The 26927-nt window shown below is 34.0% G+C and overlaps 1 protein-coding gene and 1 non-coding gene across 2 annotated transcripts; both read left to right on the forward strand.

Moving 5' to 3' along the window:
• Positions 1-8445: 8445 nt before the first annotated feature.
• On the forward strand, positions 8446-8518 carry Trnar-ucu (transfer RNA arginine (anticodon UCU)). The gene has a single exon. It is a non-coding gene; the product is annotated as a tRNA-Arg (tRNA).
• An 11079-nt stretch (positions 8519-19597) lies between these two features.
• LOC129951647 (vanin-like protein 1) lies at positions 19598-22219 on the forward strand. Its single transcript, XM_056063893.1, has 4 exons — positions 19598-19712; positions 20501-21155; positions 21222-21936; positions 22015-22219. The coding sequence occupies exons 1-4, from the start codon at positions 19638-19640 to the stop codon at positions 22106-22108; spliced, it is 1539 nt and encodes a 512-aa protein (XP_055919868.1). The 5' UTR covers positions 19598-19637; the 3' UTR covers positions 22109-22219.
• The last annotated feature ends 4708 nt before the right edge of the window (positions 22220-26927 follow it).

The raw sequence follows: 26927 nt of genomic DNA on the forward strand, positions 1-26927 counted from the left end.
CTTCACTTTCCCTCTTCTCTCGTACAGTCACATGGCTTAGCATGTGTACCAAATTGCATTGTGTTAATTACTAATGCAATTGATACACAGCTACGTCATCGTTGATAGCAGATTGTTGACAACAAAAATTTTACTGTTTTGTACTAACAGGGCCGGATTTGATTCTTGTCACTACTAAGGCATAACACTGGTAGTGGCGTGTATCGAATAGCATTCTGTGGTTCAGCGCAGTAATATTTTTCTTATAGTCTTCGTCTGTTTTGGTTTTTGTTATTCTTTTATTTGCAATGGCTGGAAATTTCAGGGTAGATTAATGTAATATTCGTGGGCTTAGAGCGAATTTTCTTTCTGTGTACTCCCATACTGCTTTAAACAGGCCAGCTGTTTTGGCACTAAGTGAAACCCAAGTGGGTGAGGATTCCGATCCCACTGAATTCTTTATTCAAGGGTATAACTTGGTGCCATTATTCTTTTCTCACCATGGTCTCGCCATATACATTAGGAATGATGTTGCTTATCAGTTTTTGCCACAATATGGTCTCTGCACCAATTCTTTTTTCAATTTTATGTGGTTTAAATTTTCCGTGAACAAGCAAATCATTTACTATTGCTTCCTTTATCGAAGCCCTAATCTAGACAGAGTATCAACTTCTCGTGAATTTGATGCTTTGTCTGATTCCATCCAAAGAATTGTTTCGTCCTATCCTCGCACTGAAATCGTTGTTACGGGCGATTTCAATGTACACAATTCTTCATGGCTTCAACATTCGGGCCAGTCAACACCAGAAGGAGTGTGTGCTGAGATCTTCGCTGAGTTAAACCACCTAACTCAGCTGGTCAACGAGCCCACTCGAATATCGGACGTCGTAGGTCGAGGAGAAAACACTCTTGACTTGTTTCTTACCTCTGACCCTGGTAAGTACACTATTAGTGTTCTATCTCCTCTAGGCACATCTGACCATTGTGTCATATCAGCAAATTTCTGGTGTAAAAACTCTCCAGTTAAAGAAAGAGCTCCTATGAGAACCGTTTGGCAATACGAGAAAGCCAACTGGGACGGTCTCAACAATTACTTTAGGATCTTTAACTGGTCACTATGCTTCCTCGATAGTGACGTTGACGCCAGCGCTGATATGATCACAAGTTTGATTCTCCTGGGAATGAGAACTTTTATCCCGAATAGGGTTAAAAGCATCAGACCTAAGGAAAACGCATGGTTCGATGCGAGCTGTAAAGAGGTTATTAGGGTTAAGAAGGTAAGTTTCCGTTGTTTTAAAGCCAATCCAACTGAGGAAAACCGGAATAAGTTCAAGCAAGCCAGGAAGGCCTGCAACGCCCATATTCGACGGACCAAATTTTTACATGACCAACAATTACGGCAAAAAATACTGCAATGTCCCAAAGGCAGTACAAATTTTTGGTCATTTGTAAAAAATATGAGGAATTCTTCCTCTTCCTCGGTTCCTACGCTCGTCGTGAATGACACTCCATTTGTTAGCTCTTTAGAGAAAGCAAATCTCTTTGCTAGGCAGTTCGCCGCCAATTCAACTCTGCCAGTGAGTGTTATGACTCCGCCTGTACTTGAGCGAGTTAATGATTCTATGGGGCAAATCTTTTTTCGAACTCGTACTGTAGCGAGAGTCCTAAAAGATCTTAACATACACAAATCTGCTGGTCCGGATGGTATCCCCGCTATTGTTCTGAAGAGGTGTTCTTCATCGCTGGCAAAACCACTGCGTAAGCTTTTTCATCTGTCCTACTCCTCAGGTCTCGTTCCGAGCGGATGGAAAACCGCATTTGTCCAGCCCATTCCCAAAAAAGGCGAATCTTCCTCACCGTCTAATTATCGACCGAATGCACTTACGTCCCTTCTTTCCAAGGTCATGGAAACGCTGATTAATTATTAGCTCAAGAAATATCTTGAAGAACGGAAGCTTCTTAATGACCGACAGTATGGCTTTCGTAGCAATAGGTCCACTGGTGATCTCATGGTTCATCTCACCGAACAGTGGAACAAATCTTTACATAGTTTTGGAGAAAGTAAGATTATTGCACTAGATATTTCAAAAGCGTTTGATAGGGTTTGGCATCAGGCTCTCTTATCGAAAATGCGTGCTTTCGGTTTGCATGAATCCCTACTTCATTGGATTAGTAATTACCTTTCGAATCGTTCAATACAAGTTGTATTGGATGGATTCAAGTCTGAAAACCACAAAATAAATGCTGGTGTGCCCCAGGGCTCTGTTCTATCTCCAACACTCTTTCTCATTTTTATTAATGATCTCCTGTCTTCAACATCTAATCCAATACATTGTTTCGCTGACGATAGTACTCTTAGCTTTTCATATTCGTTTTCAGATTCACACCCTTCTTCTTCGGATGTGGAACTGCAACGACAAAATATGATAAGCTCATTAAATTCCGACCTAAACAGCATTGTACAATGGGGAATAAGAAACCGCGTGGAATTTAATGCTTCGAAAACGCAATGCTGTCTTGTATCGTTAAAGCGAAATGTACCCCCCTTGCCATTATCCATAAATGGCACTTGCATCGAGGAAACTGAATATCTGGATATTCTTGGTATGTGTATCACCAACCACCTTTTGAGGAACGATCACATACGCGATGTCGCCAAAAATGCCGCAAGATGTTTGGGTTTTCTAAGGCGATGCAAGAAGTTTTTCTCCCCCTCTGATCTGGCTGTTATTTACAAGACTTATATACGTCCAAAGCTTGAGTATAACTCCAATATCTGGGCCGGTGCTCCTACAACTTACTTAAGCCTCTTGGATAGTATTGAACGTAGAGCATTTAGATTGATTGGTGATATTACCATCATAAGATCATTTACGTCACTTGAACATAGTCGAAATGTTTCTTGTCTCACCCTCTTTTACTGTTATTTTAATGGTTTATGCTCTAGAGAAATAGTCAGCTGCATTCCTCCCCTTAAACAGTTCAACCGTAATACTCGCGCTTCTAGGAATGCTCATCAATATACCCTCGAGCCCATCTTCGGTCGTACTGTCAAGTATAGAGATTCGTTCTTTAGCCGTACTATGCGAATGTTTAATGCCTTGCCACACTCTGTCTTTCCCAGCTATTGCAATATTCAGGAATTCAAAACCAATGTGCACCGACATCTCCTTTCAACCCCTCTCTCCCTTTCCTAGTGCTCACACTGTGTCTACATAATGAGGGTAATATATCCCCTTGAGTGTGCGCTTATTATAAAAAAAATTTGCCAATACCTGGTCTGTTGAAATATATTGTAGCTTGACTTCTAAATTCTCTAACTTTGAACAAGCTTTTAAATATTCTTGTGCATATGGCGATAGATCACCTTCTAGGCGTTTAAGCCATATAGACTCTTGGATAGAAGCAACAACTGACATAACTTCAGCTTCGGTTGAAGAAAAAGCGACCGTTCGTTGATGTTTTTTAACCCATGATGCAGCAACTGATTGTAAATACATAGCCAGTTGTGGCACGTTGGGCGTCAATCTCAACTGGGGAGATTCCATAATTTCCGAAACGATAAGCATCAAAACGATTATCATTAACGATAACGTCAATAATTTGCTTCACGTAACTTTATCACTATCGTCTCGTTCAATCGTTTTCAGTATAAGTTCGTTGAGTATATTATACTATGACTCAAATGTCAAAATGAACTCAACGAAAGATAATGCTTGTTCAATAGCTTGAAAATTGTATTAAACTTGGTTTTTCTCTATGAGAAATTTTGAAAATTTGCAAAGAGTGTATTGTTTATAAACATGCCACCTATTCTGTGATGTTTATTGTCATTGTCACTTTTTGTGTTTTCATTTGCTGCCGCCGAAGATAAAACAATAATACCAAAATGTTTGTCCAATGTCTGATATTTTTGTAAATCAGCTGCAGTAATAAACCCAATTTGGTCTTAGAGAAGGAAGTGAAGACTTCATTTTATCCACAGGGAACATAACTTGGCTTCAAAAATATTTTTTTGTTTCCAAAGCTAATTGGGATTAGTGCTTTGTGCAAGAGCAATACCTACTAAAATCGTTGCCTGTCGAATATACCAATGTAATTTATAAAATAATTGTTTATAATATCATTATAAAGTCCTCTTTTGCAATTGCAAAACAACAATTGTTTTATTTATTTAACAACAATTAAGAGAGATTACTAATGTCTTGTATAAAAAAAATGATTACATATGGGTTAGAATAGATAGAAAGTCCCATTCATCTCTTAATTTTGTTCGTAACCGAATTCATTGAGTTTGCTTAGTTGTCAATGGAAATTAATAGCAGACGATGCCTACTTAGCTATCGTGCAAACGCTATCGTTTTGACGATATCACTTTGACGATTATCGTCTTACGTGAAGTGATACTATCGCCGAAGCACTATCGTCTAACGATTATCGTTTTACGGAATGACTTCCGTGGCCCATCTGCGTCGCAGAATCCAGCCATTGCACGTTTTCAGTACTTCATCACACGTTCAATAGCTGACCAGCGCTTTCCGGATTCTCACCAAATCTGTTTCGTTTTGGCTTTTTTGGTTGCAAAAATCATATCTCCTAAGATATTGCTTAATTTTCTTCTATCTTGAAGTAAATATCCAACGCTATACAAATTGTGACTTTAAAAAAAACTGTTTACAGATGTTTCAGAAATTTGTGTTAAAATAAGGAATTTAAACAAAGGTGATAAACATTGCGGTATTTTAATTTGCAATCGTCAAAATCAATTTTGAAAGTAATATATATAGCAAAAATATAAAGGACGAACTCGAGTGAAACAGTGGGAAGAAAGCTTTTTTTTAATTGTTAGGATATTTTTTTCAGTATTCAAGAGTACGTAATGTATTTTGGTAATATATCAAAAATCAAAGAATGAACAAAGAAATAAAGACAAAATAAATTAATATATAAACGCTAAATTTCTTGAAAACTCATCATTTCTGGAGAGTATCGTTCTTTTAGTTCTTTTTGGCACCTCACGTGTCTGAAGGGAAAAACAAGTGGATCCGAAGAGGTTGCAAGCATGTTAAATAGGTCCTTTTTCTGCCGAATCCTTGAAACTTTACACGTATTATGATATCGATATTTCTTGTAGTCTTTATTTTTGCATTCCTGAGCTTCTTTTCTAAGTGGTAATGATTGATATTCAATGATATTTTGACTATGAACCGATATTTTGAGTATTTTATGGGATTTTGTTGGGGAGTGTGAATGTTTTACTTGACTCTTTTGACACGAAGTGGATTTGCAGAAAATATTGCCTGAATTATATCACTCTTCCCCTTTTCATCGTCCTTATTGTATCTTATACTCGAAGCTTCAAAGAGATGCTCTGAACATATCTCCTTTGTAGCTTTGATTAGTTTTTGTTCTTTAGTAATAGTTGCGCACTCATCGACTAGCTTCTTTCATCACCCGCTTTTTCTGTTTGTCCGGTAGTGATATGCAGAGATAAGGAACGCCATTCTGCATTCTTTTTGAAGATAATTTGATTTTGGCTTCTATCCATTTTCTATCAAGGTTGTAATCAAATTGATTTAATATCTGTTTGATTGCCAAGACATTTGCACAAATCCTCATTCAGAATATATTTGAAAAATAAAAGCAACTGCTCAAACACTCGTTTAAATTCTAAATGATTAGTTTAGTCTAATGTTTCATCCTTTTATACCTTAGAGTAAATACCTGAACTCAGGACTCTTCTAATCCTTACATTAATTATACTTAAAACACTCCAATACAACTACCTGTCTATCTGCCTTTATATTAACATATTTCAAAAATCTTTTATCCTTAAATCTTTCCAGAAAACAAATGCAAAAAAACTCTTGTTAATCTTTGATAATAATCATAAAACAAACCTTTTTTAAATTAAATCATATTTTTTAAATCCACCTAACACAAAAGAGAGAAATCGTACTTACAAAGAATTTTCCATGAAAATAGAATGGAAAAAAATGACTGACTTCATCAACTCAAATCTCCTTAACTCAGTTAGATGCAAAATGACGCAGTTGATCTTTTGGATTTATATTAGGAAATATATAAGAATTCTGAATAAGTTGCGATCTTACCACCACTCGTTGAACCTATTTTTCTATACAAATTGAAGTCGAAAAAGTGTGCAAATAGTAGCAATTAAACAATTGAACATTTTTTTGTTTAATTATCGATCTAAATAATGACAAAGCATATTATAAAAACAAAAATGAAAAGCTTTTCGAAGCCCTTTTTCTAGGTTTTACATTCAAAGTTAAGAAAAATAAATTTTAAAAATGATCATTATACAAAATCTTCAACTTTGGCCTGCTCTATAAGCACACCAATAACCCAAATTAAATAATTTGCTCGATTACTCGAGCTTCAAATATTTGTGAATCCAGTGAACTTAAAAGTTTTGCATTATAAACCCACTCAAAAAATTAATATTGCAAGCAGTTTTGCATAAACGAGCCATTGTGCGGCGCGCGGCGGCGCGCGTAGCAGATGTGGGTGCGTGTGATCTCAGCAGCACATCCTTCATTCGTAGTTTTTCATATTTGGGACGCATATCTGAAGACAGCTTTTGATTAAGATCTACCGGTGTGGATATAGGAATGCAGTCATCTATGTTAAAGCGTCTCAAAAATTTCTGAAATATACTGAGATTAATCAATTCTTAAGGACGACTCAGTTCGCTTGATCCGTATGCCTAAGACTGACGTGGCTTATTCCATGTATTTTATTTTAAAGCTTTGGGCAGCTCATCCTTCAAATTAATTACCAGGTCAAATGAGTTCGAAAAAATCAGAACATCGTTGACATAAATGGCGACGAATAACATCTGCTCTCCCGAATTTTGAAAATATATGTACTGATTCACATCTCTGCGCCTTAAATCCATTTTTGTCAGAATATGATTGAGCTTCTTATTGCAAACACTACTGGATTGCTTGCGTCTATTAAGAGATTTAGGCAGCTTACATATATCATCAGAACCATCTTTAAAAGGTCCAGGTTTTATTTGAGTCAAACTCGTCTTGCCTAGCGTTTCTCCATAGTTCACCATCACCACTCAACAAAGCTTCTTTGGGATCTAGAGGATCACTGAGAATTTATCTGTTGCCACAATATTGTAGTTTGGCATCATGTAACATCCTCATCTGGAAAAAATGTTTGGTCATCAGCATCATCATAGTCTGAAAATTTACTAGCAGAAGTTTCATGATTGGATGGAGCTTCATGACGGGGTTCAGCTTCCAAACTAGACGTTTGTGGCAATTCTATTAAAACTTCTCCCCTGAATTATCAACGGTGTTCTCTTCATCGTCCTTCTGGTCAACTAAGGGTGAAACAAAAGGATTAATAGTGTTGTGAATATTTAACAGAATTCATTTAAGTTAACTTGTTACAATGTTTAGAATAGTTTGATGACCGTATTCAGTGATAGTTTTTTTATTACCAACAATTCCCTTAATAATATTTGATGGTCACATGAAAGCGTTAAATTTTTAAGAAATGTTGTTTCTTTCTTTAAAATTCTATATCTCAAAAAAAGGTCAGCATTTGTTAACGAAATTCAAATCAAAAATGTTGTTTAATCACTGAAAAATTAAACATCTATATAAATTATTAAGTTATGAAAAAAACAAAAAACTACAATGATTTTTGGAAACAAAATTAAATAAATCAAAAATTTAAATATTTGGAGATAAACATTGCAGGAATATTTTCGAAAATCAAAATAAGGGTAGAATTTTTCAGAGACTCTTTGGATTCATGAGGAAGTTCATGCGACTTGGTCGTTCTTTAAAATATAGGTAATTTATAGATAAACCATTGCCTTAACCATAGACCCCAAAAGAATGGTTCTATAGGGTGGGTCGAATTTTTGAATTCCTCGTTACACCGAAATTGAATAAGTTAATCGATTTAAATTAAAAAAATTAAAATTAAATAAATTCAAATTAAAGAATTTATCATGTATATTAATGCATTTTGTAACAAAATTTGGAACTTCCATTAATTTTGTTATTTCAATATTATTACCTAAAAATGTACGTTTAGAAAATTTCAAATTAAATTTGTTTGCTGTAAAAAATTTCTGAGATTCCATTTTTTTACATTTTATTTTAATGCAAAGTATTTTTTATTTAATTTAATTTTAATTTTTCGTTTTCATGTAATTTTTATTTTTCACTATAATTTTTTATTCTAATAGTTTTTATTTTGCATCAAAATATTTCAATGCAATTAGTTTTTACTTTGCATTGCAATTTTCCTACTTAAAAATGTCCATTCTTTTGCATTAAAGTTTTTAGTTCTCTGGTCATAAGTTAAAATTGCTTAAGAATATGCTATACTTAACATTATAAACATATTATTTATGTATGTATAAACAAAAAACACATACAAATATCTTAGAATGTCTTAAATGATTTTCCACTTGTCCCTTTGGCGCAGAGGATAGCGCGTTGGACTTCTAATCCAAAGGTCGCGGGTTCGATCCCCGCAAGGGATGTCACTTGACATGGTTTTTTGTTATTTACTTAAATAAATTTATACAAACAAAAAATTAAGGAAACTAACAAATATATTTTCTTTGTTCTCCTTTTCCTTATTTGAATACAATTTCTCTAATTTAAAAAAAATACAAAATATTTACTTTATTTTCCTAAAAATCGAAAAATATGTACTTTAGATTATTAAATTTCGAAATTTGAAAAAAGAATTTTTGTACCAAATTTCAAAAATCTAAGCAATTACAAAAATGTCTCAACCAAATTTAAAAAAAAGCACACCTTTTGAAACTACCTATTGAAAAGTAAAACAGTTAACACTTTATACCTTCTAGAAATTCAGAATACAAAAAGTACTAGATCGGTACTAAATTTCAATCTACTTGGCTTATACCTAAAAATAAACTCAAATGGACCAAATTTATCTGTTCCAAGTTTAAAACATATCAGGTTGGTCTATGAGACCACCTGTCAAGTTCAAATATCAGAATTTGTACCAAATTAGAAGCACATTGGTACACAATCTAGTCGGCGTAGATTGTGGAAAAACGTTAAGCCAAAACAAGATCCACCAACTAACAAATAGGAAGTCAAAAAAGAGCCCCTTATAACCAAAATTTTGAGAAAATTGAAAAAATTATAAAAATAAAATGCACGACTGGGTCGCACGAACTTGCTCCTGTATGCTAAGAGTCTGTTTAAAAAGGTACTTATGTATATTTAGATTTAAAAATATACCTGTAAAATAAGTTTGTCTTCAAAGATATAAATGCCATTATGTACAATTGTACATAATGAAAACCATAGTACTCTCATGAGCCGAAACTTTTAGGGCGACCAGATGCAGAGTCGTTGGCGTGGCGTATCGAAAGTGGAGAAATTCAGCGGGAGCGAGAGAAAAATATTATTTCCATTCCCATAAGCAGCCAGCAGAATAAGGGAGATAATTAATTTTCGACCCAAAAAGTCTACACAATTTCCTTCATTCTATTTGAGTCTATCCTTGTATATATTTTCACATAAAGAGCTTCCATATGAAGGTTGATGAATTTGTTTTTGTTTTATTTATATCAATGCACTTTATATAAAAAATGGAAAAGTAAAACAAAATGGCTTAATATTGTATCTAATAAGGGGATGAAAGACACTTTTCCATTCTTACGTCAGCTTTTTAGGATCTTGTACCGATATTTGTTTTTATTCACATTCATAAGTCTGCTTTTACTTGGGTACGATCTTTGTATATGAAAAATGAATTCTATTATGTATAAAGCTACGATGCGATTCATATAGATTCAACTTGTTCCTTCAAAGCTTTTTTCCTTTAGATAGCTTTATTGTAATTTCATATTAGAAGAACCAGGCAGGAAAATAAATAAGATAAGAAAGAGGCAGACCATGAATGTTTAAATTGTAAAGCGATCGCCTATTGGTTGTGTAGTTAGGTAGCAGGTAGGTGTCTAAAACGAATAAGGAATAGTTCATTGGCGTGCTTAGCTTTAAGCAGATAGATAGATGAGGACATGTTTATGATGATAATGAAGGAATGTTATTGGTAGGTAGAAGGTTCTTACTACAATCCAATCATATTCCTTCTTAACTACAAGCTTTCGGAGCAAGCATTTAGTTTTAACGTTCAGTTTATTTATTTTGTTAAAGTTTAAAAAAAATAACAAGCATACGAACAGGTACAAGAAATTGATATTGATGTGTTGTTTACAGTCAGGCTTTTGTACGTTTTGGATTTTAGTTATGAAGTGACACGTAAGCAGTAGTTGTAGAAGTTGTACGTAATACCTTTAAAAATAGGTATAATGTGTATACGTTGAAAAAGTGATTCTAATAGGAAATACATATACACTTTCTGGCCCGTTTCTTAAACTTTTACTAAGTATTTATTCTTTTATATAGGCGAAGGAAAGTAAATCATGTGTGAAACAACCTTATTCGTAAAGAATAATATTTTAAAATCACATATACGAAGTTACCAAGATATTACTTCTTGATAGATACTTTAAAATAGATTGTTGATGAAATATATCATATCCGATACAGTTGCGCTACATAGATGGCCATATCGTTGGGTATTTACAATAATTTTAGTTATAAAAATACATAAATATGTACGAAATGCACTTATTTAGATAAAAGCTAGGAATGTAATTACAATTTTGATAAAATAATGCGCTCTTTGGGGCTCATCAGTTAAAATATTAAAAAAAAAACTATTTTAAGATTCAAAATTTCGCCCGAAAAAAAAGTTTGTCTTCAAAAATTTAAATGCCATTTTATAAATAAAAAAACATTTGATTTTTGAAATTTTTGTTTTGAAAATCGTTAGAGCGGTTTTTTTTAAATTAATTTTTTATATATAAAATTTTTCAATTTTGTTCCAAAAATATTTTTGGTACGCAGTTGTTTAGAGATTGTTAATATACGCTAAACGTTTGAATTTCGTAAAAAAATGTTGATCCGTTTTTGTGATATTGAATTTTGAAAAAATGAAATTCAATATTTTTTTAAAAATCCAAATAACAAAAAATTGCGCTTTTGATAATCAAATATTGTTAAAGCAATATAAGAGCTTATTCAGAAAAAAAATTATTGACATCGGTTTATAAGTTGCTGAGAAAATTAAAAAACAAAATAACGGTTCTATGAGCGGTACCTTTCCTGAGCAATACAAAAATTTGTTTTTCTTATTAAAAGCAGCCAAATCAAAAAATAAAATTTCAGAGAAAATTTAAAGAAAATCTATCGGTTTGTTTTTGAGAAAATTCAAATTTTCGTTTTTTGACCAAAAAAATTGTATTTTGGCCACTGTTAGTTTTGATCTTAAAAAAAAAATGAAAAAAACGTCTAACGCGAATCTGCTCAAAACCTTAACTTCCAAGTTTGGACTCAATCGAAGCAATGGTTTAGGCTGTAGAAGCGTGGACAGACAGACAAAACCGACCGGACGGAATCGCGGGACCCACTTTTTTCGACTTCTCTACCATCGCAATATCAAGTTTGATTAAAATCTCGAGTTCGAAATTTTGCACGAATGCAAAACTTGCCATATAGTTCCTATATGTCGCAAGTAAAAATATGTGTACCAAATTTTTAAGCAATAAAAAGAAATTTCACATTATAATTTCTAAAATATCAGTCCACTTAAAAAATTTCTACAAGTCACAATACATACAATTTTCTGTACAAAATCTTAAGTAAATCAACACACTCCTTAAAACTTTTTAATATCTTACAAAAAAGTCATGTCAAATAATTGCAGCAACATATTGAAATACTCTTTAAAATCCTCAACCTTTACAATCAGACTCAAACTCAAAAAAAATGTAATCTGTTAAAAATTTTTTTAACTAGTTGGTTAAGACTTTGGAAACACATTATCGTTTGCCATCTGACAAATAGGAACTCAAAAAAGAGTCTTCAGTACCAAATTTCAAGAAAAGTTGTCCACAAAAAAAAATGTTGGAAGTAAAAGAAAAAAGTATAGTAGCAAATTTCATGATAGTCCGCTCACACTTTGGAAAAACATCGTCCCGACCAAACGTTAGGCCAAACATCTACTAATTAACACATATGTAGAGATTCCAAAAAGATTCTCTTGTGTCGTAAATCCAAAATTTCGCATGAAAAACTATAACAGATTTTAAGCTATTCGTGAAAAGAGTTCTGTACTAAATTTTGAGAAGATTGAAAAATCACACAAAATGAATCCGTACCAAATTTCAAATATTTAAACAACCTGAAAATTTCTCAAAGTTTACTCTTTAATACCTTCTTAAAAGCCACAGTACATATAATTTTCTGAACAAAATCTTAAGCAAGTCAACACACTACTTAAAACTTTCAGATATCTCAAAGAAAGTCATTTGCAATAATTTTTAATCGATTTACTCTTGAAGTTTCTCAAAAAAATAACAAATATAAACTGTACCAAATTTCAAAAAATTCAAACAAATTTGTACATAAGAAGTTGACGAAAGTTTCGCACCACCTGAGCATTCACGAAAATAATATGAATGAGTTGTAGGGTAAGATCTTCTAGAACCTTTTGTACCAAAATTAAAACTAAAATGTATACCCAGCGACAAAAACAATTGGGAAATATCGAAATAAGCATCAGTACTTGTACCAATTTTTAGCAAATGTGTCTCCTGAAATTATCTAGGCAATTACAAAAAAAGTATCGGTACAAAATTTCAAGAAATCATGTATAATGTACACATTTTAAGAAAATCAACTCTTTAAAACTCTAAAAAAGTATCACATAAGTTATCTGTACAAAATTGTTGCTTACAAAAATTATTAGGCAATTGAAAAAAGTAATTAGTTACAAATTTGAAATATATTGGTCTGATCTTTAAGAACACCTGGAGAATCACAAAAAAATGTACATTAGTATTTGTACCAAATTTCAAGCAAATTGGTCAACAAAAACCATCTTACTCAGTCCCAAAATAAAGTAACGTACCAAATTTCAAGCTAAGGCTTTGAAAAACAGTTTTCAGGCCAATATGTCTACCAGCTGACAAATACGAAGTCAAAAAAGACTTCTCTGTACCAAAATTCAAGAAAATTGTACAAACAAATCCTATCCAGCAAATTTTAGAAGAAACCCAAAACAGATTTTAATTTATTTTTTAAAAATGTTCTGTACTAAATTTCAAGAAAATTCAAAAACACTCACAAAATTTAGTAAATTTTAAACACATCGCTCCAAAAAGTTTTAAATTGATGGCATTGTTTAGTTCAATTCCTAATTCCTTTTTGCTTATAAGTAAATGCTATGATACAAAAATTGTCTAACCTTTCAAAGAATCATATTCCAAAAAATTATTTCTTCCGCTCCAGTTAAAACAATTTGAATGTTTATTAAATTATATTGATGTATTTAAAATGTAGGTACACCCGAAACAACGTTACATATCTATCTCCAAAAAAGTTCTCCTTTCGAAAATGATACCCAAATATGATATTAAGGGCGCTCATCCATGCAAAACTTTTGAATTAAGCTATATGGATGTGGATGCTGAGCTGATGGAGTCTTTATAATATCGACGACGACAGTCAGAACAACCCTCGTTATTTTCGTTATTATGGTATCTGAATATACATAGAGCTGAGGTATAAGTAAGGTATAAGAGTTTTACAAAACAATTCAATTTTCAAATTTACATTTATAAATACATATTCATACAAACATATCCCTAGCACATTTTTGAAGGCGTAAAATGTCATACTTAGGATACACATAGAAATATTCGTGTATTATTTTTTGAATACAATTTTGTTCACGCGATTTCCCTTCACGCACAAAAGCTTAATTGAATGAAGGTCCTTTATTCTTATTTGTTACACCTTATATTATATTTATACTTTATACACATACATACATATAGCGTGCCATTAGAGAATTTAATGACATTTCTCATTTACGGTTCAGTGAATTCTTCTTTTTTCTTCTGTCTTTTTGAAAGGAACTCATTTAGTTATTATAAAGTGATATAATGAACATAATCTAATCCGAGTCTCTTGTAATTTATAAGGGAAAACTTAAAAATATATTTTTGACGTTGAATAGAAATTTTAGAACAAAGTTCTGACAGCTAAAACATCAGGAATTTTGACTTATATAATATTATAGATGATGACGTTTTATCTGTCATAATAGACATAAGATTAGAGATTTATTTTTATTAGCACGCTATTGGGCAGCTGTCATTTTTAAACTTTCATCTTTTGACACTTGATAAGTAAGATCTACGTCATTTGTTTGAATGGCACGATACACTCTCTAACGATAGACTTGAAACTGTCAAAATAACCTACAAAAATGGTGATCATCATGAAATGGCAACGAACGATGGACTTGAAACTGTCAAAATACACTACAAAAATGGAGATCACCATAAAATGCAATTTTGAAATAACATTCTTCAAATCAGAGTTTTTCCACAAGATCTTAACACTTAAAAACTTTAGATTGGTTTTCTTTGGAGTCCCACAAAAGATAAGCTCTATAACAATGCTCCACAGTCAATTCAAGACCTTAAATATGGAATTCGTGGAGTTATCACTCAGCTGTTTGAAGTGGTTATGGAAAATTTCAACTGTTTGGCTGATATCGTTGGCTGGAAACTTCAAAATTTTGTATGATTAATACACTAATTTTTATAAGGAAAACTTTTGAAACAAGGAAAATGTTAAAGAAGTGTTTTTATTAAACGCCTACAACTATTTGTATATGCTGTTTTATGTAACGCTTGTTTTTCTTCCACAAAACTAAAAAAGAATAACAACCTTGTAGCTTTGAACACAATGATTACAAAATAAACAAAACTTTGTTTTTAATTTGACAGTTCTATTCAGATACAAAAGCGTTTAAGATCATAAAATAGTTCTGAACACAGCCAATTGCTTGTGTTTAGCATTGAACTCATTCAGCTCAGTTATTTTATTCTGAGCTCATGGAGCTAGATCTAAACAACTTACTTACTTACTTAAGATGGCGCTACAGTCCTGTGTGAAATAGGGCCTCACCCCACAAACTACTCGATCTAGCTCGGTCCCTAGCTAGATTCTCCAGTTGTTCGCTCCTAGTTGGGTGAGGTCTCCTTCCACTTGTGCGCGCCACCTGATCCGCGGTCTTCCTCTACTGCGCTGTCCTGTCGGTGTGGATTCGAAGACTTTTCGGGCCGGAGCATTGGTTTCCATGCACTCAACGTGACCCAGCCATTTAAGTCGTTGGACTTTTACCCTTCTGGCTAAGTCTACGTCGTTGTACAGCATATAGTAACACTTTTGTCTCTCGAGAGTGGACTTTAGTCCAAAGAAACAGTGTTTAGCAAAAATTTCGCCGTGGTCATCCTGCACAAACTCGTTCGTTCATGTAGATGCTGTCATATGCGGCCTTGAAATCGATGAAAAGATGGTGGGTGTCGATTTGGTGTTCTTGGGTTTTTTCCAGGATCTGCCATAATGTGAATATTTGATCAACTGTGGACTTTCCTTGTCCAAAATCACACTGATAAGGCCCTATCATGTTGCAGAGACGATTTTATAGGCGATGTTAAGAAGACTGATTCCTCTATAGTTGGCAGCTTAGAGGGTCTCCTTTTTTCAGGATCGGGCAAACAATACTGAGGTTCCATTCATCGGGCATGTTTTCTTCCGACCATATCTTACAGATAAGTTGGTGCATGCTCCTAACCAACTTATCTCCAGCTGCTTTAAAGAGCTCGGCATTCAAGCCATCTGCTCCAGCGGCTTTATTAGACTTCAACTTAGATATAGCAATCTTTACTTCGTCTAAGTCGGGAGGACGGGATTGTTAGCTTTCATCGTCTATGTTGAATGGATCATCCTGCCTGACAGTGGAATTCAGTTCTTCGTCGCCATTATACAGTCTGCAGAAGTGGTCCTTCCATATCCTCAGCATTGACTGCGGTTCCACTATGATGTTTTCACTTTCGCCTTTGCAGCCTTCGGTTCTAGGTTAATGTACCTGTGAATTTCGTTTCACCTGTTCATAAAACTTTCGAACCTCATTTCCGCTTTTATACATCTCAACATCTTCGAACGTACGCTTCTCATGCCCTCTCTTTTTCCTTCTGAGAAGTCGGCGTTCCTCTTGCCTCTTCTGCTCAAAGGGCTCATGAGCAGCTCTCGTCCTTTTATGCAGCGCCGCTTTGCGTGCCTGTTGTTTGGCTGCATTTGCCTGCCGACATTCGTCATCAAACCAGGGGTACCCTGTTGGTTGGCAATTTTGCCAGTGAGAACTTCGAGAGAGGTTCCTTGTAACTCGGTCGGAAAAGGGTTTGGCGATCTCTGGTGTATGTAGCCGTTCGACGTTGTACCTTCTTCCACCTCCCTGTTTTGCCTTGGGTTTGGAAATCCGAAGTGCTACCTTGGCTAGAACGAGGTAGTGTTCCTGGTCGATGTTAGCTCCTCGGAAAGTTCGTACATCCATGATGTTGAAGCGTGTCTGGCGTCGATCGCAATATGGTCAATCTGGTTGACGGTAGATTACTCTGGAGAAGTCCAACTTCCTTGTGTGTTGAGGTGTGGGAAACACTTACTTGTTACCATGACGTTTCGCCCCGCAGTAAAATCTATGAGCCTGAATCCGTTGTCGAAAGTGTTGTCGTGCAAGCCGTTCTTCCCGATTATTCCACCAAAGATGTCTTACCTTTCTAGCTAGGCAAAAAAATCGCCCAGGACTATTTTAATATCGTAGCTAGAACACTGCTCATATGTTTTGTCTATGAGCTCGGAGAACATATCTTTGGTGTTGTCGTCTTTCTCTTCTTTGGGGGCGTGCGCGCATATCAGGCTAATGTTGCCGAATTTGGCCTTGTTGCGTATGGTCATGATGCACCTATAGCTCAAGTTTTCTTGCCCTTGTCTGGCTCCAATGAATAAGCCGCATCAGAATAAATGCTGTTGGTTTTCGTGGTAGCAGTCACCATAGTAAATATCGCAGTTTTTTATCCTCTTTTTCCCGGTCCATCCCATCGTATTTCCTGGATGGCGGTGATGACTGCTTAATAGTAGTCTACAGGGCCTCCACTAATTCTTCGGCCACACGTAGTCTGTTAAAGGACCTAACATTCCACGTGCATATCCAAAGTTCGTTGTCCTTAATTCGTTTGCGTTGGTTGTCAACAGTAAATCCGTCCGTATCCGAGGCTTGTATGTGCTTTGTAACTATGAATCTTTTGCGTGGCCAGGAAGTCACCCCGACCGCACAAACCCCAAACTGGAGCGCCATATCCTTAGTATAACTAAAAGGACGGGGAGCCGGATAAATCCGTTCCTTATATGCCTGGGGTCCGAATAAGTCGAAGAAGCCCTATAAGGTGTTCAGAAAGTAGTTCAACCTTACTGGAACTGTAGACGCCACCGTTGATTCCATCTCGAGAATTCCTCCGCTGCCATCTGGATAAGGAGAGGTGCCTTGGTGGAAACACCTCTCCCCCCCCCTAGCTTGATTGCTGCCCCCAACGACTTTCCACTGTGGTTGGAACCCACTCTCCAGTTGAAGTACTAGGCACCCGATGTTCACCATGGGGAGGTGAGAGTAGGAGTTGATACCGCTTGTGCCTCTTGAATGCACATGTTTACCATTTGAACAAAAAAAAAAAAACAAATTTGAAGAACTGAACCTTCAGAGGTAAAAACAAGCGCCATTATTTGTTTGACAGTTCAGGCTCTGCTTTGTAGTAAAAAGAAAAAACGCACTCAAAAGTTCTTAGAGAAATGTGTGTGTGTGCAGGTGTACGCACGTTCGTATCCATACGTTCAAGTTACACATTTTTTTCATCCTTATCTCCAGAACTAGTAGAAATATGAAATAAATTGTGTTTTTCATAAAATAACATCTAAAGATGAAGAAATAACTTTCAAACAAATTTGGTTAATCCGAAATATCTCACGAACCAAAACCTTAGTGAACTCAATGAAATTTTATATTATAACGGCTTATCCAATTTGTGGTTATAAAGGTATAAGGCTGGAATTCGACATTTGTCAAACTAAGTTTGAAAAGACTGGATTGGTTACAAAATTGTGAAACATGTGCCTCAACGTTTCGCTCGTAGCTCTGAAAACAGCTGCTGTAAGAGTAATTTTTGCCGAAAACCTGAATGTGTTGATTCATCGTTCTCAGGAATTAGGACGGTATTACTGCACATTATGGCATATTTTGCATTTTGATCTACACCTACATCCATATAAAGTCCAGCTCACATATTAACTGAAGCCAGCTTACCATTCACAACGTCTTCGTAGATACGTCGAATGGGGACTTGAAAAACAGGCGGTAGACAGTTTGTTAGTCAGTAGCGAACAAAATTTTCTTTAGTGACGAAACACATTTCTTACTCGGTTGATATGTTAATAAACAAAATTATCGTTTTTTGGGTTCTGAGAATCCCCTATTGATTGAAGAAAAGCCATTACATCCACAAAAAGTCACTTAGTACTCTCTTCGGTCCAAAGGTGTGATTGGGCTGTCACCGTCAATACGGAGCGTTATGGTCAAACATTTGATAACCGACTTTTTTTGCCTGTTATTAAAGAATACGACTTGTAAAATATGTATTTTCAACAAGACGGTGCCACATGTCACAAAACTAGAGCGAATATGACTTTTTTGCAAGAGGTAATTTCGATTTGACAACTCTGGATTTTTTGGCTACACGAAATACCGAGTTTATGCAGATAAACCTTGAACTCTTGAGCAATTAAAAACCAATGTTCGTATAGTTATGACTGAGATACCGCCCAATATGTGTCAAAAAATGGTCAATATTACCTCAAACTAATCGATGCTGCAACAATTCGAGAGGTGATCATTTAAATGATGTAGTGCTTAAGGCTTGTTTCACACTACGCTGTTCTGACCGTACGGCAAAAAACCGGACGGTGACATTAAGTGAGAGGCGCGAGGAAGAGCATATACGCTTTTATTTTATAAGTTCGCGGCAAAATGCCGGCGCCGCGCCATGAAGCAACCATCTACTGCCACTACAGTATAAGGCCGGGCGGCTTAGTGGTGTACCACTTCAAGACACGATGAAAAAGTATACTAAGCACAGGGACCCTGCATATATCGTGTTTTACTGTACGGTTAAAACCATATAATGTGTAATTAGCCATTGATCCGGTGTATTTCGTCCGGTTTTTTGCCGAACGGTCAAATACGTGTATTATAAAACGAGCCTAACACATAATTTAAACGTTTAAACTTTATAATAAAAAAGAAACATCATACAAAAATAATTAATATGTGTTTTATTAACGTTTACTTTTAAAACCCCAAAATGGATAACCCTGTATTTTGATCGTATGAGATTATAGTAATGGAAAAATAATCCCTAATTACTTATTTATCAAGAGGCATAGAAATGTGAATTTTAACTAAGTTTCTTCTTCGTTTGATTAAAGACTTTGCGATTAAATTATATGATATCGTAAATTGCTTATCATTCTATCAATTAATTAACATCCAATTGAGAAGTTTGCTCTTAATGCATTTTTGATTTGTTTTAGGTATAAATTAAATCGCTCCCTTAACATTGACTCTCAGTTTTTGTTAAAGTTGCAAACAGTATGGTAGGCCTTGATATGAGGACTTCTTTGTGTTTCTTATATTTCTTGTTTCTTATTAAATCGGCTCAGCTTGAGGTAAGTATTTTGATATAATTATTTTATTTCATACAAAATTAAACATTCTTCAATCAATGACATACTTGATTTCTATTAATAATAACTACTTTAAACTTTATCACATGGAACTTTCTTTCAGCTTTATTATTAATTTAATGTGATCATTAAAACTTATGCCTTTCTTTTGTTATTATACACTACACAACAGTGGTGTCATATAAAAAATTATATGATATAAAGAATTTTGTTTTAAGTGAACCTAAATAACTTTTAATTCACGTCCCTCCACTGTTGTGCAACAAAATACATTTTCCATACCTAAATGTTTAAACTTTTGTGAACGAATAATTATTTATTTATTAGCTCTCGAAATACATATATTTTTCGTTTGCGTCAATAACTTTGAAAATTTCAATCGAAAGATCAGAAAATCTAATACCATTGCGACAGCACTGGCACTTACCAATGTGTATTTAATTAAAAGCACAGTGGGGTATTCCTCAACAAAATATGACATAAATTTGAATAATTTTTCAACGAAATGAAATAACACGAAGGAACACTTACATTAACGAATTTTACACGTCAGAAAATAAATAGCCGTGTGTTGAATTGCTTTTGGGAAAATTGAAGAATGCACGTATATTGTTCCTTAATCTAAAGTGTCATCTGTCAAATAATCTTTCTGCTAAATTGAAGTTTTCTCTGAATTTAATGACACCTGTCACTGAAATGAAATTTGTATCCTAAAATTTTGTAGAATTTTTGTTATACAAAGCAAAAATAAATGTTTTCTTTTTTTTAAGGATTTATCTGCATCTAAATCTTTCTACACAGCTGGAGTCGTTGAATTTGCTCCAGCCAAATACCAAGGATCATTCCTAGACCAACTCAACGACAATCTCGATAACTACATAGAAATTATAAACTCACATGAAGCTTCAACAACCGATATTATTGTTTTTCCCGAATTGGCTCTAAATAATCCACAGTACTTGACACTCCTTCCAGAACCGAAAGATAATATAATTCCATGTAACATAGTCAGAAAAAATTATGAACCATTTCTCAAAAAACTATCTTGTGCTGTCAAAAATGTCAGAAAATATGTTGTAGTCAATGTATTGGAGAAAGAAGTTTGCACGCGTACATCTCAGATGGAGAAAAATGACCCCAGACCATGTGCTCCAAATGGTTTCAATAGTTTCAACACAAATGTCGTATTTAATCGTGATGGAATGGTGATAGGTCGTTATAGAAAATACAATTCATATGATTTGATGACAAATGTCACTTTGATGCCAGAACTGTCAACTTTTGAAACAGATTTTGGTGTCAAATTTGGGATGTTCATTTGTTTTGATATTAATTTCTATTCACCAGCCATGGAATTGGTGGACCTAGGAGTGAAGGATTTTGTGTATAGTTCTTTTTGGTATTCGGAACTACCATTTTTGACAGGTTTGTAACGACCATTTTTATGTTGTATGAAACCTCCTTTAATAATTTGTTCTCTCTCTTTCACAGGTGTACAACTTCATCAGTCTTGGGCTTACGCTAATAATGTGAACTTATTAGCTGCAGGGGCAAGTTCTCCTAACGGAGGGACCACTGGTTCTGGCATCTACTCTGGACGGCAAGGGGCTCTAGTATCAGTGATGGCAAATAGTCCTGAACGTAAATTGTACATTGCAAACGTGACCAAAAGTTTCCAATCGAAATCCGTCCAGCAAAAGCCTCAAGTCTTCAAAACTAACAGGAAACACATTGCTAGCAAGCATACCACAGGAATCCGACTCATGCGTGAATATCGCATGGATGATTTTACCTCAGAACTTGTAGAAATTAACAATAATGGTTTGACAGTTGTTGAGAAACTCTTATGTCACGGATCATTTTGCTGTCAATTTAATTTGGAACTAACCAAAATTTCTTCAAAAATTTCTGACAATTCTTATAAATATCATTTGGCTGTTTTTGATGGAGATCGTAAATATTCTGGTTTTGGTTATACGAAATATAAGTTTTGTGCTGTTTATGCTTGTACTGGAAAAACCCAGGACTCTTGTGGGCGAATTTTTGATGGAAATACTGAAATTCAACCAGAAGTAGTTTTTCAGAAAATATTAATTGAAGGTGATTTTCCAAAAGCAGACAAGGTTTTGATAATGCCAAATAGCTTGGACCAAAGTCTGATGCCTCTCTCGACTGACCGTTTTGAATTTGACATCGAAGATGACAAGTAAGTTTTTGATTTTTACAAAAATGTACTGTTATAGAGTTGCCAACCTATGGTTATTTTAATGTTTTTTTATTGCAGACAAATGCATCATGTAAAATATTCACTCTCCACGGCATCAGATGATCTATTAACATTTGGAATATATGCGAACTATTACAATGGTGAATTTTAACAATTTAGAAAAACATCAAGTTTACTCATTTCAATGGGATTGAAGGGAAATCAAAGTTTATAAAGTTAAACGGTCTTAAAATTAAAAATATGATGACAAAATAAATATTAAAATGAAAAATTTTTGTTTGAATATAAACATAAATATAAATTTAAATTTAAATATAAATATAAATATAAATATAAATATAAATATAAATATAAATATAAATATAAATATAAATATAAATATAAATATAAATATAAATATAAATATAAATATAAATATAAATATAAATATAAATATAAACATAAATATAAATATAAATATAAATATAAATATAAATATAAATATAAATATAAATATAAATATAAATATAAATATAAATATAAATATAAATATAAATATAAATATAAATATAAATATAGATATAAATATAAATATAAATATAAATATAAATATAAATATAAATATAAATATAAATATAAATATAAATATAAATATAAATATAAATATAAATATAAATATAAATATAAATATAAATATAAATATAGATATAAATATAAATATAAATATAAATATAAATATAAATATAAATATAAATATAAATATAAATATAAATATAAATATGAATACAAATATAAAAAAGTCAAATCCAAGTCGGATCCAAGTTGTCCAATTTTAAATGACTCGTTCCCATAGATCTGGCCGAATTTGAGGATATCCTTTGTTATATTCACCTTTAGAGCGATTGTGGTTATTTGCATAGAACTGCGACTTGAAGAATTCCACAGCAAAGAAAACTAGCGGGGTCAAATCGTATGAAGATAACCTTACCCTCATATCGTTCATGCAAAATATTAATCGTGGCTTTTTCTGTTTCGCACGTAGCACCGCCGCCGTCCTGCTGGAACCACATGTTGTCTAGGTCCATTATGGTTTAATTTGGGTCACAAGAAATTAGTTACCATCGTTATGTAGCGCTCGCTGTTGACTGTGACCGCCTCACTAACGTCGTTTTCAAAAAAATACCGACCAATTAGGCCGCCAAGAAAGCCCAAAATCCTCACTAAACGGAAACTTTTTGAGGATGCATTATAACCTGGTAAACCTCGCGCGAGTTGGTGTCGTCCCATATACGGCCAGTTTGCTTGTTAACTTAGCCATTCATCCAAAAATGCGCCTCATCACTAAAGATGATTTTTTGGCAAGAATTGGGTTCCTCTTCCAAACGATTCAAAGCGCAGTCATCGAACAATCGGCGTTGCCTATGGTCATGAACTTTAAACTCCTGGGTCAATTGAATCTTGTTCGGGTGCAGGCTAAAGTCCCGAAGTAAAATTTTCCAAGTTAAAGTTTGCGAAAGTAGGAGTTGCCTCGGGTTCTTCTTTACACTCCACGGACCACTCGATGTTCTGGGCCGATCTTGCGTTCCTTGAAAGTACGGGTGTTGGCTAATTGTGTACTAAACCGGTCGTCTCAAATTTGGCCACTAAACGATGAAGAGTCGACTGTGAAGGCCCACCACGTCTTCCGTAAAATGGGGCAATGCACGCAACGTTTGCGTTAACAAACACTTATTTTGACGGTAAAGTTTTATCATTTGAACGTGCTGTTCAACCGTGTGACTTATCATGAAGTTTTGGTATAATCAAATAAATAATAAACAAAATAATTGACAGATGTCACCAAAACAAAATGGCCGCCACGGGGCGCCAAAATCTACCTTCGCCAACTGGAAAACCCTTTATATTCGTGCCTCAAATCTATATTTTAAAAATCATTTTTAAATCGTTTCTCAAAAGTTTTCAACAACCTAGTTAATTAATTATTTAAATCTCCCACACAAATCACTTTTTTTTTTATTGTCCACAGTTTCAAGTGGACCTATTATTATAAGTAATTTACCCATTTTTGTATGTTAGTCCCATCACTACCAACACTCATCTGAATAGACTGCATTTGCATGCAAATAAAAACATTGCATTGTAATAAATTTTTGACTCCACACATATTTCAGATTTCACAGTTCACAATTTTTCCTCCCTTAAATTGGCTAAGTAGCCCCATGTATGATACTACGAGATAACCACGATGATGGTGCTGATGCTGACGCTGATTCTGATGCTGATGTTTATAACACTTATAAATTTATATTCAGTAATAACAGCCTTATGGTGCATTGGGACTCATTCAACAGCTCATTCATCCCCTTCCCATGCAAAACATCAATTCCATGTAATGTAATAATCATTAAAAGCATATATGATAAAAATAATATAGTAAAAGCAAATCGAGTTAATGCAACACAATTATTTTTATATGGCGTTAAAACTGACTTAACCATATAACCCTTCTCAAGGGATTTAAAAGGGAGCTAAAAAAAAAAAAAACGGTTTTGTTCATTATAAAAGCTTATTGTACTTTTTTAAATGCTTAAAAAAAATTATGAAACGAGTTGATGGTTTTTTGACTTAATTTGTTTCACTGTTAATCTTTTGGTTCCTTCAATATGCACAGTTCATCATTTTCAGTGCCGAATTTTGGTGAAATACGTTTTTCGGAAATGACTTTCGTGTTAAAAAAAAGTAATCAACAATAATTTAAAAGATATCTCATTTTCCATTGTAAACGGTCGGTGCTGCGGGGTGTCATACAGGGCGAATAGGGTTAAAAGCATCAGGACTAATTAAAACAGATGGTTTGATGCGAGCTGTAAAGAGGTTCTTAGTGTCAAGAAGTCAAGTTTCCGTTGTTTGAAAGTCAATCCAACTGAGGAAAACCGGAATAAGTTCAAGGAAGCCAGGAAGGCCTTCAAAGCCCAAATTCGACGGACCAAAATTTTACATGACCAAAAATTACGGCAAAAAATACTGCAATGTCCCAAAGGCAGTTAACATTGTTGGTCATTTGTAAAAAATATGAGGAATTCTTCCTATTCTGAAAACCACAAAATAAATGCTGGTGTGCCCCAGGGCTCTGTTTTATCTCCCACACTCTTTCTCATTTTTATTAATGACCTCCTGTCTGCAACATCTAATCCAATACATTGTTTCGCTGACGATAGTACTCTTAGCTTTTCATATTCGTTTTCAGATTCACACCCCTCTTCTTCGGATGTGGAACTGCAACGACAAAATATGATAAGCTCATTAAATTCCGACCTAAACAGCATTGTACAATGGGGAATAAGAAACCGCGTGGAATTTAATGCTTCGAAAACGCAATGCTGCCTTGTATCGTTAAAGCGAAATATACCCCCCCTGCCATTATCCATAAATGGCACTTGCATCGAGGAAACTGAACATCTGGATATTCTTGGTATGTGTATCACCAACCACCTTTTGTGGAACGATCACATACGCGATGTCGCCAAAAATGCCGCAAGATGTTTGGGTTTTCTAAGGCGATGCAAGAAGTTTTTCTCCCCCTCTGATCTGGCTGTTATTTACAAGACTTATACGAATATACGTCCAAAGCTTGACCATAACTCCCATATCTGGGCTGGTGCTCCTGCAACTTGCTAAAGCCTCTTGGATAGTATTGAACGTAGAGCATTTAGATTGATTGGTGATATTACCATCATAAGATCATTAACGTCACCTGAACATCGTCGAAATGTTTCTTGCCTCACCCTCTTTTACCGTTATTTTAATGGTTTATGCTCTAGAGAAATAGCCATCAGCATTCCTCCCCTTAAACAGTTTAACCGTAATACTCGAGCTTCTAGGAATGCTCATCAATATACCCTCGAGCCCAACTTTGGTCGTACTGTCAAGTACAGAGATTCGTCCTTTAGCCGTACTTTGCGAATGTGGAATACCCTGCCACACTCTGTCTTTCCCAGCTATTGCAATATTCAGATATTCAAAAACCAATGTGCACCGACATCTCCTTTCCACACCTCTCTCCCTATCCTAGTGCTCACTCTGTGTCTATATATATCCCTTTGAGTGTGTGCTTATTATATAAAAAAAGAGGCTGGGATGCGACCCACACTGATAACTTCCCATCCCGTCTGTCGATTTGTCTTGCTTAAAAGTTTGTCTTTATGTACTCGTATCAATTTTTACCAAATTTGCGTACTATTTTTTGTAGATTTTGTTTTTTTATGAAAAAAATATAAAAATTACTGAATATCTATATTGTCTTTATGTACTCGTATCAATTTTTACCAAATTTGCGTACTATTTTTTGTAGATTTTGTTTTTTTATGAAAAAAATATAAAAATTACTGAATATCGAAAACAATATTTTCTGTAAAATAAAATAAGTTTGAAGCCAATATTTTTATTTATTGAAAAGCTTTTTAAATCGAAAATAAATTTTTACTAACTTTTGTTAATTTTTTTAGGTTTTTAATTTTTTGTAAAAAAAAACTGTCAATTCGATTTTTTTCAAAATTTTACTGAATGTTAACAACAATATTTTTGTAAAGATAAAAGTAGTTTAAAGCAAATATTTACAATTTTTGAAAAGATATTGGAGTCGAAAATCAATTTTTACCAACTTTTGTTAATTTTTGTATGGTTTTTATTTGTTTGTAAAAAAAATTGTCAATTCGATTTTTCTCAAAATTTTTCAGAATGTTGAGAACAATATTAATATTTCTTATAAGATAAAATAAGTTTGAAGCCTAAATTTTAAGCTTTTGAAAAGATATTTGAATCGATATTCAATTTTTACCAACTTTTAGTAATGTTTTTTTTTTTTAGATTTTATTTTTTATAAAAAAAACTATTAATGCGATTTTTCTCAGATGTCAAAAAAGCAATATTTTTCGTTGCACAAAATTGTTTTGGAGATGAAATCATATTTTAGTCGTAAAATTTTGGAATAG

Source organism: Eupeodes corollae, chromosome 3 (assembly GCF_945859685.1).
Source record: "Eupeodes corollae chromosome 3, idEupCoro1.1, whole genome shotgun sequence".
In the NCBI taxonomy this organism is placed as follows: Eukaryota; Metazoa; Arthropoda; class Insecta; order Diptera; family Syrphidae; genus Eupeodes; species Eupeodes corollae.